The sequence below is a fragment of the Chaetodon trifascialis genome, chromosome 20, assembly GCF_039877785.1.
Source record: "Chaetodon trifascialis isolate fChaTrf1 chromosome 20, fChaTrf1.hap1, whole genome shotgun sequence".
NCBI classification, from domain to species: Eukaryota; Metazoa; Chordata; class Actinopteri; order Chaetodontiformes; family Chaetodontidae; genus Chaetodon; species Chaetodon trifascialis.
This window is the reverse complement of record NC_092075.1, coordinates 13,039,611-13,053,371: the sequence shown is the minus strand read 5'-3', so window position 1 is coordinate 13,053,371 and position 13,761 is coordinate 13,039,611. Positions and strand designations below refer to the sequence as shown.

General features: G+C 40.0%; 1 protein-coding gene across 1 annotated transcript in view; it reads left to right on the top strand.

The window, feature by feature from the left end:
- LOC139349079 (transmembrane protein 132C) overlaps positions 1-13,363 on the top strand; it is a 152,340-nt gene extending 138,977 nt beyond the window's left edge. Inside the window, exons 8-10 of the mRNA XM_070989566.1 lie at positions 2,447-2,756; positions 10,321-10,512; positions 11,050-13,363. Coding sequence (XP_070845667.1) covers positions 2,447-2,756; positions 10,321-10,512; positions 11,050-12,132 — 1,585 coding nt within the window. The 3' untranslated portion in view covers positions 12,133-13,363. The remainder of the gene's footprint in view (positions 1-2,446; positions 2,757-10,320; positions 10,513-11,049) is intronic.
- Positions 13,364-13,761: the final 398 nt, after the last annotated feature.

Below are 13,761 nucleotides of genomic sequence, written 5' to 3'. Positions count from 1 at the left end.
ATAAGTGATTTTTCTTTAAATGATTGAAATAGAAATAACCCTATTTAAATTAAAATGAACGATCCTTGAGGCTAACTGACTAATTTACATTTAATAATAGCTATTATAATTATTTTTTTATTGTGATCATACCGACAGTAACCATGGTGAAGACATGAAGGATGAATTTTTTGTCTGTCTGTAATGTCAAAAAATTAATGAAAATGTTCCATGTGCCACGGTGTTTACGTCCTTCATTAAAGTCAGGATATTATATTTAATATATGCTATTTAAGGAAAATCAATATGATGTAGCAGTTGACATATACATCCTGTTTATTATTGGTGATTTATTCAAACAAACAATGAGTGAGAACACAGAGTCACAATTTGAACTGGATATATTAGAAATGGCAACATTGCTGCCATTTAATTTGTATGTTGTGTGAATGGTCTCAAGTGTCATACCAACAGTGAATGTTTGAAATATAACATATAAATAGTACATTCCTGCCACAAAGTCACTGCAGTGTCACTTCCCATTGGCCTGCAACCCACAGGGTGGCACTCTAACACAAATGCCCCCTGCTATCCACACCCGATCACATCGGTCATGTCTGTCAAGTGCATCACTGCACGAAGGATGCATGATATGTGAGGTTTATGTGCATATTTGTAAGAGAGAAAGCAAAACAGAGAAGAGAAAATGTTTTCTTGCCCTCGGCTTATCAGTATGTGCGCTCATTCACATTCACATAAGCGGCATAAGCCAGCTCATTACACTCCGGCACCTTGGCTGACCTGTCACTCACTGCTACAAACATGACCTGACCTCATGTTTCTGTTGCCAGCCACAAATGTCACCTTGGTTTAGATTGCCGTCCCTTCACTGATGTGGAATAAGGGAAGGGGAGGGGATGCTGAAGGGAGGTTAGGATCTAAGCCAAGCCATTGGGCCACAGCATGTTAACCTGTCAGCCCGTTTTTCTGCCTGACCGGCCATGCCTCATTAAACCTAATGGAAACTGTCACTGTCACTCCCCCCCGCCACCTGACTGTTAGAGAGAAAGATGCAGGCAGAGCTCAAAGAGTAAGAGAATAAAGGTGAGTGGATAGAGAGAGAGAGAGAGAGAGAGAGTTGAAAAATAGATTATAGGAAAGTCGAGTCTGAAACTGATGTGAGAAATATCGAGTATGAGCTGGGAATGCAGCATGAGAGATGACAATGACAATGCACAGGATAACAAAATAGACATATATCCAGTGATAAAGAGTGATGGAAGATACAGCGCGGATGGATAAGAGTGATGTGTGCACATAATAGGCATTGCAATGTTTCTCTTCATCATCAGCGTTGTTGACTCTTCAGAGCAGATCAGTCTCACAAAGCCACATTTTACCTGCCACAACAGCTCCCACAGCTCAGCCCAGAGAACAAAAAATTCAATATGTTGTTGTTTAATATGATGCATTACAGTAGCAAAGGGAGCAGTTTGTGTCTACAAGCAGTTTAAATGTATTTTGTGAAAGAATTGAGACTTTTAGCAGGTACAGTAACATCTAGTTAATCATGAATTGAGATGAACTGCTTCTAAAATTTAATATAGTTGAGCAAAATAAAATGAAATGCAGCCAAGTAATCATCATCATGTATATTAATATTAAAAAGTACAGTAAAATTTGTATCAAACATCTGTAACAGCATCTGTGTCATATAAATTTTGCCTTGCTGTGACTATATTTTATCTTTTTAAATTTTACTGTATCGTCTACTTGTAGCAATGTTTCCATGTCTTATTGGGTCCACAGCAGCACCTTTTCCTTCTGTAATTTTTTGCCGGATTCCGCCAATGTTTCCCCTTCCTTTCTTTCCCACCTTCTCCAGTCCAATGTGAGCCTGTTAATGTGATAAAAGGCCATAGAAACTTGACTTAAACAGCAGGAAAAGAATAGAACAAATGTGCCACAAAATTCCCCTACTGGGTTTGCTTTTGCTACAAAACATATCTTCTGAGATGGCTATATCTGCAAAGTGTTTGCCGTGGGCCAAATAAATGGCAGACATACAGCAAAATATCAGTTGCCCTTTTAAAGAAAATGAGAGCGCAAGCAAGGCAGCTGTTTGTCTCTGCAAGCTGTTTTTAATGGATTTTTGAAAACACTGGGAGCGTACTACTTTCGGGAGGTCGGCAAAACCTGCAGTACAACAGACAGTAGAGGCTTTGACTGCAGTAAATACATCATAGGGCATTAATGGTGATAAGAAAAAATGAATTGCATTGATAGGAAAAATTATAATTGTACTGCCGATAACCTTCAAAGTGTCTTTTTCTCCAGACACAAAGAGCTTTCAGTTCTTTTTACCCCAGGAGTACACTTGCTATCTGTCTCCACAGCCCTCACTGCGCTGACTGATCTGTGTTCCATTTCCATTGCTCATCTGCTCCTTATTTCCCCATTCCTGTAGGTATGAGAGGGTCACTGATGACAAGGATGAAGACGATGCAGCTGACCAGAGGACAGAGAACAGTTGTGTGGCCCAGTATCAGAGCACCACCCTGCGGGTCCTCACACACTTTGTGGCAGATACCGGAGAAGTAAGAGGAGCCTCGGAGGAGGAGGGACTGGGCCAGCCGAACTTCCTGCTGGGTAGCGACTGGCAGGTGGAGGTGACACAACTGGTCAAGGATTCTCTGAGGCTGGTGGACCCGAAGGTTGCACAACTGCTGGAGGGCCAAGTCCTAATAGGGCTGAGCACTGGAACCACCAAGCTACAGGTTGTATGTGTGTGTGTGTGTTTTGGTAACCTGATAAGCAACCTGTGTTGTAATTTCGATTCACTTCATTAGTCAGTCTGACATCGTGCTGATGTTCTGAGTTGGGGGGGGGGATTGCTTTGCCCACAATCAGTAGTGACACATCCGTGTTGTCGAAAAAAAAAATTAGGCAACACAGAAGCTGCAGTAGCTTTGCTAGGAGCAATGAATTACATTTGTCACGTCAATAAATGGAATATGCTTTGATTAAGTCAGCGCAGTAAAGCTGTAAAGCTGCGTCAGTTCTCGTCCATGCTTGCTGGCATTTTTGTGGCAATTTTTCTGTTGTCAGTTTTCTCACTCTGACACAGGAAGAGAGAAATCTCTTACTGGCTCAGTTCTTTTTCCAATGAAGGAAACAGCTATCAGCAAGCACAGCATAAGAACTGTTTCAATCGTTGAACCAATCTCCAGCACTAGGCTTCTGTTTTGGGAAAGTCAGAGACAATCCTCACATAGGAAAATCTATAACAATATATTGATTTTGATGCAGGGTGTACTTTTTCTCTGTTCACAACATGATATTAAATAACAAAGTGGAGAGGAGAAGCTCCACTAATCAATACTTTCTATGTGAACAATGGATCAACACGTAAGTAATGTGAAAATGGTCGCTTGAAGTGAGGAAGTGACAGGGGAAACGTTTGGCCTCTTTTGAGCTCATTGTTTTGGTTGTACGGCTCACAATTTCCACTCTCATTAATCCTGTTTCCTGCAGCAACAAGCATCTGATAAACCCTCACGTACACCGTCTGACCAGCACCAAACACCACATGGACAATTATTTAATTAGAATTAACAACTGGCTAGTGAACAAGGTGGAGGATCTATGAGCAAACATAGATATTTTTCATTGGTGGTGAAAAGAATTATTACATTTCCATTCATCATGTAGCCATGACTGAAAAAATGCAGATGTTGTCCTTCATCCTCTGGATGCATAAAATAGGAAATTCATTGCAAATACATAAGCTCATGATATGTTAAGACTTTTTGTTTTTTAGGTTCTTCTGCTCACAGAAATAATCCAAATGTATTTTGTGAAAGAATTGAGAATTTTAGGAGGTACAGTAACATCTAGTTAATCATGAATTGAGATAAACTGCTTCTAAAATTTAATATAGTTGAGCAAAATAGAATGAAATGCAGCCAAGTAATCATCATCATGTGATGTAAATTTGCATTTCAGCAATATATTAATATTAAAAGTACAGTAAAATTTGTATCAAACATCTGTAACAGCATCTGTGTCATATACATTTTGCATAGTAATGGCTGTGACTATATTTTTTCTTTTTAAATTTTACTGTATCATCTACTTGTAGCAATGTTTCCATGTCTTATTGGGTCCACAGCAGCACCTATTTTCCTTCTTTAATTTTTTGCCGGATTCCGCCAATGTTTCCCCTTCCTTTCTTTCCCACCTTCTCCAGTCCAATGTGAGCCTGTTAATGTGATAAAAGGACATAGAAACTTGACTTAAATAATGAAATAAGGAATGAATGTAGCGTTTAGTAAGAAGTTTGTATGTCTAGAAGGTAAAACGAAAAAAAGCAAAGTACTAAGAAAGTGAATGTAGCAAATGTGGAGTAAGACAGACCAGGTTTGGCAGTGGCAAGGGATGGACTCACAAAAATAACTACATTGATTGCAGCATCGCACAAATACTGAAGCCTATCATGAGCTGACAGACAAACATGCCTTTGTGGCACGTCTAAAGCTTGCACCTCTGCGGTCTTGTTCTCCCTCTCCTTCACACACACATACAAACAGTAAGACTTCTACAGTCTTTATATAATGACTGAAACACATGGGGTACCTGTGCGTCGCGACATGTGTGCCTGCAGCACAACATGGCCTTTACAATCTCAACTGAAGTTGCTACACTGACCTTAGAAATACACAACGGCCGTCCTCTGTTTATCCTCACTAGAATTAAGCAGAAAAGTGGAAAATAATTAAACACAAACGGCCAATAATAAATAAAAAGAGCTACTGTATGGACACCGTGGCGGGTGCAACAAGCAATATTAGGCTATAGAAATGAAGTGCATAAGTGCAACTTTAACAGCAGAATAAAACATCAAACAACAACAAGGCGGACAGCATGGAGATGTATAAACAATATAAACTCCAGAGCAGCATCATCCACAAACACACATAAAACAAAGGGAGCAAAAACTATATAAAACTGTGTAAAACACAGTTACAATCCATTTAAAAAATATTAAAATTCAGTAAATACCTCATTGTTCCAAAGGCAATGGGACAAGCAGAGCAACCTCGTGGGTGTTTTTACATTGCACATTAAAATAAATCAATTAAATCAATATGTATTCATGACCCTGTATCCTACTTTAAATCTCCTCAGAATGCACAGCTGGCACACATCCTACAAAGATCGAGAGTGTGCAGCAGCTTAAAAACCCCCTCTGCGCTGCCTAAGTGATGTGTCATGTCTGTTCCCCATGTACTACAACCAGGTCCTTGGTCAGGACAGTAAATGTGCCCACTCGCACTGTAAATCAACATCAATCTGGCATTTACAAGAAAGCACAAGAGCTGTGAAGAGCTATGAGGAGCTGCATGCACTGCAGGTGTGATTATATATGTGCAAGATACAGTGCTTTGTCACTGTTAGCCAGTGACTGGAAAGATATGTGAGATCACCTTGTTTTAAGTTAGATGCTAATGTAATGGAAAAAAGAGAAGCTGAAAATGTGTGCTGCTCAATACCATTCATATTACTTAAAAGTTATCATCTGTTAACATCTTACTGCTCTGTGCAGATGTTATATGGTGGTATGAGGGGTAATGGCTCTGTAAGCCATTTAACAGACTGTATAATGAAAGCCACAAATGCTACACGACAACTACTACACTACTATTACAGCAGTACAGGGGTTGATAAAATAAGGGAATAACATTCAATGTAATGCAGTGCACAACAGCAGCCCTGCAACTATATACTAATGCTTCTAAAAACTGTTATAAAGCCTGTCAGAAAGGCTTTAATTAAGTTCATTTTTTAGGACAAAACATCAGCTAATTTTGAGGCTATAGTTGATGGTGGTGTTATATTACATTGCATACACTTAATGAACGGAATAAATACATATATGCAGTACATGTGAGTGGGACACATGAAAAAAACTTTTTTACTCTTCCTCTTACAATGAAGTATATTTCTGTACTCACTCGCTCCATCACATCCCTGATTTTATTTTAGATAGATTTTCGGTCAAAGTTCAATCACAACTTCTTTCAAAGTTGTTGACACTGAAATCCAAGTGTAATCACCTTAGTTAGCATAGAGGCTTTACAAAAATAAATGGGATTTTAACCCATAAGAGATATGGAAATGAATGAATAATTTCAGATATCATGTCGGTTCCTGTTTCCGTTCCTAATGATCTAGATCTCACAAAGTGAATTATAATTGCTGATACCTACAAAGCAAATCTGTTCCGTGAAATTCAAACTATATAACCACACATAAAAGTTAACTGTACCGCTGAATGCAGGCCCCATAGTTAACGCTTCGACTAATTAATCAACATTATTCTGTTATTTAAGTGTTTCTGTGTCCTTGGTCTGCTGCCCAGGTGGTCCATGGAAAGGTTAAATCATTCTGGATGAAAACATCCTCTTGATTTAGGACAAAGCTTTTGGGCTTAATCCAGAGAAATCATGTAAACACTCAGCGAGATAGACAAACAAAGCAAAGCATGAAATCAGTTCAACGAACCACTAAGGTCATGTATTTGGGCGGCTTTCCTAATTTTCCTAAAAACAACCCATTTCAATATCATCATTTCCTCTGACCTTTATTTCCCAAGTAATTCCTTCACAGTTAGGGTTAACATTATGTGATCTTTCAGGATCTGATCAGGATGACCAGGGAATCACAAACAACGTCTAAAAAGTTCGCACAAACTAATCAATTAAGTCAATTAAAATGGATTATAAGATCAGCAAATCAACAAATTTCATTATCGATCAGTTTGGTCTATGTTGTGCCTTGTGTAGATCATGTGATGAATTCCAGGAAAAAGGAAGTTAATGAACTACTACCTTTATATCTTTTTCAGTGTTACCATACCGTTGAGTGGTATTGCAAGCGCAGACCGATTTCAGTGATATACTGTTAAATTATTCTGAGTTCATGTGCTGGTTCAGGGCTCCAAAATCTGAGATTTCAGTTGCCTACCAAATGGCACTGTCGTCGAGAGCTACGCTGTCAGGAAGTCAGACCCAGAGGACACAAAATAAGCAAACATGGACACTGTGAAAAGGATTATATGAACTTGAGAACTCCTTCATTAAAAAAATGAAAGGAGCCCTGACTCAATCATCCAAGAAACACAGTGCTAATACATTTTCATGTGCCCCAATTTCTTAAGGCTTTGAATGCATAACGCATTAGGAGTTTTATTTTGATCAAACTGTTCAGAATTACAATGAAGGACTTGGATTTGACAATTAAATGACAGTCAAGGATTTCAAAAGGCCACTGAGGTATTAGAAGATTTCATATTGGCCATAGAATTGGTAATTTCATCATTAATAGACTGGGCTGCAAGTTCAATGGTGCATCAGGAGAAATGAATGAATCCTTTTAAGCACTGTCTGTCTGACATGTTATGGATCGAGCAGTGGCATACATAACACATTTTGCTATTAACCTTTGCAAAAGTGTCAGCATGATGAGTCAAAGCGACATTGGTCTGGGCAACACTGGCTTATATGTAATATTGTTGGTTGCACAAAACTGGATCCAGGTGCAAATGGAATTCTGTGGGGTCGGGTAGTGAAAGCCCTCCGAGATTTGGACAGAAATCATACAAGACCACACTCTGACAGCTTTGAATTGTAAGAGGGAAGCCTGGAAGGGGTCTCTAATTGCTCTCTGGGGGTGGAATGAAGCAACCTGTAAACTCTGGAAGTGGTGTGAGGAAGGGACTTGACGCGTCTGGTGGAGGATTCTCACCTCTATGGATGTAGGCAAAGGCCAGGCCTGCAGTCTTTCTAATGGGGTGGAAGTAAGACACAACATCTCTGAAAACTGGACAAAGGACTCTGAAAAAGAAGAGGAGAAGGGATCTGACGACTTCCGCAGAATCAAGGAAAGGAGCCATGACATCTCTGAAAGGAGAGCAGCAGAAAGTCTGGACATTTGTTGGTATGTAGTCAGGGTTAGGTTGAGGATTGCTGATCAATTTGAGGGATGCAAAAATGCTCCTGACATGTTGTGGAGAGTTGTGTTTTGGGTTTATTGCACATTCTGGCATCTTTAGAGGAGAAAGATACAGTACATTCTTTTCATGGCCCGAAGTTGTCAGCTTTTTCTGCTGAAAGTGATCCATAACTTCTTGTACTTTACGCTTAGGTACCCACTTACTTTCTTCTGCTTCATTAACTTAAGCTCCTTGTTGACAAAGAGTGCAGCGTCTTGAATTCAGCCTGATTTGATTTTAATATAATGCAAACAGTCTGTGTGGTTGCAGTGGCAACGATGGCCACTGCAACCTGTCCCTACTGTTTTCCTTTTTGCCTTTTCCCGTCATGTTTCAGTCTGTCTGTCTGTTCCCATATCTGTCTGAGGCTGGGCGTGGCCTCCTACTCTCTCTCACCAGCACTATATAAGTGTGGCTTTCTTCACTGCTGGTGGCCAGTTTGTCCTGATAAATTTTCTTTTATTCATTCATTCTGCCTACTGGTTGCAATTTTTGAGTCCAGTAAACATTTTAGAGGCATAGTCTTAACAGAGGCAGGTGGAGGCAAAGCAAAATGTGATGATGATGCTGGTTTCAGAATGCCCTTTGGCTACCAGAAGTGCAACTGATGACTTTACACATGAAGCCAGACTCTAATATAATTCAACTTAAAAAAGATTTATTTATTTTATTTTATTTTTTTAAGCATTTTGTGCCATTGCTTATTTGGCTTTCCGTTTATCTGTTCAAAAAATGTGTAAAACAACAACTTCGGACTTTGGAAACTGTTCTGCCACTTTTTGCCTTTACCCTCATCTCAAGCATAAGGTTAACTTATTCCCATTTTCTTTTGAGACTACAATGATTTTAGTTTTAGTGTTTTAGTGTTTAACATTCAAGGATATCAGTGTCACTGCGTGGGAAGCAAACGGGAAAATGAAATGAGGTAAACTGAAAGGGAAGAAAACAGGGAAAAGGATCTGTACAGATGAGGCAGTGATCAGTGTTGACAGTTCATTATGGCTGGTAAATGCAGCCGTGCGGGGGCAGCTGAAGGAGAGACTGGAGCCCTAATTGGAGCGGATGGGAGGGATCTCATCTCATAACAATATCACAACTATTTACATGCTTACACCTCTGGCAACTCATGAAAGTATAGAATGCAGGAGAATTTTTGGAGATTATGTGTTTGTATGCAGGTTTAGGAGCATCATTATTATTATTATTTAGTCTTATTATTAGTCTTATTATTTTGTTAGAATGTGTTTGTTTATATAATCGCAATGTTTCTTCATCTGTGCAGAATACTTGTGCATGTGGTCTCCAGTACTCAATAGCTTGGAATACAGAACAAGGGCAATTTGTTGTTCCATTTACTAATATTTTTGTTGACACAGTATACAAACAAGTATAGGGAGATTGTCCTCCCAAGAAAAAATAACTGCGCTTGTTGTTCTGGCTAAAGCCCAAAAATGGCATAAACATTCAAGTAACAAAGCCCACTGGCAGCCATAGTAATTATAAGTCTTGGCCAATAGGAGCAAAGGAGGAAGTTGGGTAACTGTACAGTAGAGTGACAAAGTCACATAGGATTGGATGGAAGAGTCAACAAACTCTCATTCCTGGTGTCCTACCCACTGTCTATCAATCATTACCCAACCTTAACCAAGTGAGCAGTATAATAACCATGGCAGTGACGGTTTCTTAACCCTTAAGTAGTCATTTTATCCCAAACCATGATCTTCTAGTGCCTGAAAATAACCAAACCTCGACCAAGTCACATAACAAAACTGATTTATTTTTCCAACCGTGATTTCAACAGTTTTGGAGGGCAGACAAATGATGTCATCTAGTCAAAGAGGCATCAGATATAAAAGGCTTTTATGTGTCATTCAATTTGGAAGACTTTTTGTCAAAGGTTTAGGCTAATATTTGGCTCAATGCAGTGTACTCTGAGAATACATATTTTGTGCTTTCTTTAAAATTCAGTTTTATAGTACTGAACTGCAAGGTGACATTCCATCAAAGTTGCAGGCAGATATGGGTCTAAATATCTGTTTTGATGCCAATTTATTTCTGCTTTGAGTACCACTGGAGTGCATGGCCAAATTCAGAGAAGTAACTATGAAGGCATTTCAATGACAAAAGTACATTTAGAGTGCAGGCTTCAGCTTGCAGGGCATCTGTTGACATCATTGCCAACAACAGTGGCCGCAAGCAAATTGGTTCTTCCTCTTCATTCACAGTAACAATGTCATCTCGGATCTAAATGGACTATCATGAGTGGAAGGTGTTTGCATGTGTTGCAGGTGCTGTCCCCTCTGACATCATCGGTCTTGGCTGAGAGGAGCATCAGGGTTCTGGATGATAAAGTGAGTGTGACAGAGCTGGGGGTGCAGTTGGTATCTGGACTGTCTCTGTCCCTGCAGCTCAGCCCAGGGAGCAACAGAGCCATCGTCGCCACTGCAACCACACAGGAAGTCATTGAATCGCTCAAACAGGTACAAATCCAAGACAAGCAAATATCTAGCACCATTTTAACTCTTTAATAATTCCTTAACCTAAGAAGGAAAGTCTAATCCTTTCTGTATTACCACTGCTTGTGCTTTGTATTTTGCTTACAAGTCCAGGGCTGGATCAGTGCTATTATGGAGTCTATGATATTCATTGAAGTCTTATAATTAATTCACTCTTGATATAGTGAAGCCATCTCTTTGATTTGCATTTCCAACCACTGAACAGCTCTGTTATTCCTGTAATTATAATTTCAAATGGGAAAAAGGCTACTGTCTCTTCCCTTGGAGAGAAAAGAATATTGGCTTTCAGGAGAATAGTTTCATATCCACTCTATTGTTTCTATGAGCCTTTCGACTGTAATTAAGGCTCACTTTTGCTTCCACCATGTTCCTCTATTTTATTTTCCAGTCATTCTTGTGCATTGGCTGGAAATGTGCAGATTACTGTTTTTGGAGTTATTTTCAGGGTTGTTTGGGTTACTGCTGTTGTACCAATTTCTGTTTGTATGTGTGCTTTCTTAGGAGTCCCTCATCAGTGCTTGGCTCCAGTTCAGTGATGGATCTATGACTCCTCTAGACAACTACAACCCTGCCCATTTTACTCTGGCAGCCACCTCTTTGGATGAGCAGGTGGTGATGGTGCAGCGCAGTACGGCATGGAAGTGGCCCATTATTGTTGCCAAAGGCGAAGGTCAGGGTTTACTTGTGCGTGTTGAAATGAGCCAGTCAGAGGTGTGCCAGAAAGGAAAACGACGTACTATCTTAGCCACCGGAATGGCAAACATACAGATAAGGCTTGGTCAGGCAGGGGAGCAATTTAGACAACCAGGAGACCGGCGAACACGTCCTGATCCTCCATATTATGGTGGATCTATCTCTGACATGGATACCGGGTTAATCAACCGTGGACCCACAACCATCAGGGGCCATGTCCCAGTACGACCTAATGGGGGCCGTCTATCAGCGGACAGCGGGGCCAGGGTCCCAAGCGAATTCTCTGAATTTCCAGACAAGGCAGAGCTGCCTCGTAGCCGCAGCACTGATGAGGACTTGTTACCATCCCGACGAGGTCTGACAGACCTGGAGATTGGAATGTATGCCCTGCTGGGGGTCTTCTGTCTGGCCATCCTGGTTTTTCTCATAAACTGCATCTCTTATGCATATAAGTACCGTAGCAAGCAGCTGTCCCTGGAGGCCCCAGAAGCCATGCCCCATGCCCACGACTGGGTTTGGTTGGGGCAAGAAGAAGGCCTATGTTTGCAACAACAGCAGCAGGACGAGCTGGGCGGTACCCTGGAGGAAGGTAGTCAACTATTAAATGGAGGCATCCAGCGTGGTAATAATGGTGTGGGAGGCTGTAGTTCGAGTGGGAGGGATCACAGGAATGAGTCACTTAATTCACCCACCACCAAGAGAAAGAGGGTGAAGTTTACCACCTTTTCCAATGTCAAGTCTAGTAATGGATGCCCTGTGCTCAGCCCATTAGCACTAGTGCAGACCAGTGAGATAAAATGGGTATGTCCGGACATCGAGCTTGGGGACTCAAAGGATCTTAGGAACTACATGGAAAAGCTGAATGAGAATGCAATTAAGAACATTGCATAGGGGGTACTGGGTGTTTTCAATGAACTAAAGAGAAACTCACCTGAATGCCTTCAGAATAAGGAGGGAATGAGGGTTGGAGGAAGGAAAGGAAAGAGGAAAAGAACGAAGGGTGCAGAACACAAACTGGGGATGCTGTTAAACTGTACCTCACCATAAGAACAGAATACAGCATTCAGCCTCTGTTGTTTCCATGACAGTACGCAGAAAGGGTATAGCAACGGACTACAAAGAGACATGATTTGCAACGACACTACAGCATAGTTATAAAGGGGAAAATGTGAACTTGATATTGTTGCTTAACTTAAATGTATGTTGTTTGTCTTTAACTGAGGTTCAGTTTCCTTTTCTAAGCGCCATGTACTTTGTTTTATGTTTTCTTTTATAAATCATCATGTTTTAATGTCGTATTTGTTGTACTTTTTGCGCTTTGTTGCTTTTTTTAAGAGTTGCTGTATGCTCTGTACCACATGTCAGCAATTATAGACTCTAGGAGAGAAGAGTTAAAAGCTATTTTGTATTGTATATAAATGCAGAGTTTGATTTCAAGGTATTATATGTACAGTAACATTTTGTAAAGTGCTGTTTGGTTTTGTTTTGGTTTTGTTTTGTAGTTTAGTTTTTGTTTTGTTTTGTCTCCAGAATCCAGATCCATGCATGATGTTATTAAAGAGGAGGCATGTGTGTCTGATCTGGTACCTGAAATGAAAGTGTATAGATAACTAATACCCATACCGCTGGAGACACGTTGGTTTAATATTATTGAATTCATTCATCATGGGGCTGAGAATTGGGTTGGTTTCAGTATGTTGATCTTTGTTTAAAACATTTTGATAGCCCGTACATTTTCCCATCTTACGTTACTGTTTCTGTGGCCCCCTTTCACTCAGTTGCATACTTCTCTTCATATAAAGAAGACTTTTTACACTACTTTAAATCTTGATATGGCCTGATTAGAAAAGGAACTAGTTTCAATAGTTTCAATAGAAAAACACCATCAAGAGAACAAATAGACAATCACATAAGTAATTTCTTAAACTACTGTATACAACATTTTGGAGCCCAGAAAAAGAATCATGACAGTGAATGGACAAATGCTCACAAACTGAAGTGAAAGCCCAAAGTCTGACCTCTTCTTTCTTTTATCATATGTCAGTGATGGTCCATCGTTTTCTATCTCTGTTTTGGAATTGGCTGCTGGACTAATTAAAACTGAAAGTGACTCTTCTCCATCATGCTGCTGTGTGATTCATTTTTCTGGTTGTTGTATTCTTCTCAAGTCTATCTTGTTTTGCCCATCTGACTGGTTTATGTGAGTACACAGACAGTGGCTTCATCAAATATCAAAATGAAGTGCTTGTTGTTGTTGACAGTCAGTGCAGCTGCCAGCTGAAGCAGGAGAGATAAGTTATCTTGCACCTATCATCCCACCACTCGAAATCACCGAATACATTCGCATATTCATTTATTTTCTCAACCCAGTGCATGAGTGTGAGGTATTGTCTATGAAAGACAAAATAGTCACTTAAAAGATTCCCATTTTTGGAAGATTTTCCATTATTTGTTTTGGGGTTTTTTTGTTGTTGTTTTTTTAAAAAAAACATAATGTTTTAAAATAGTGATGGATACTGG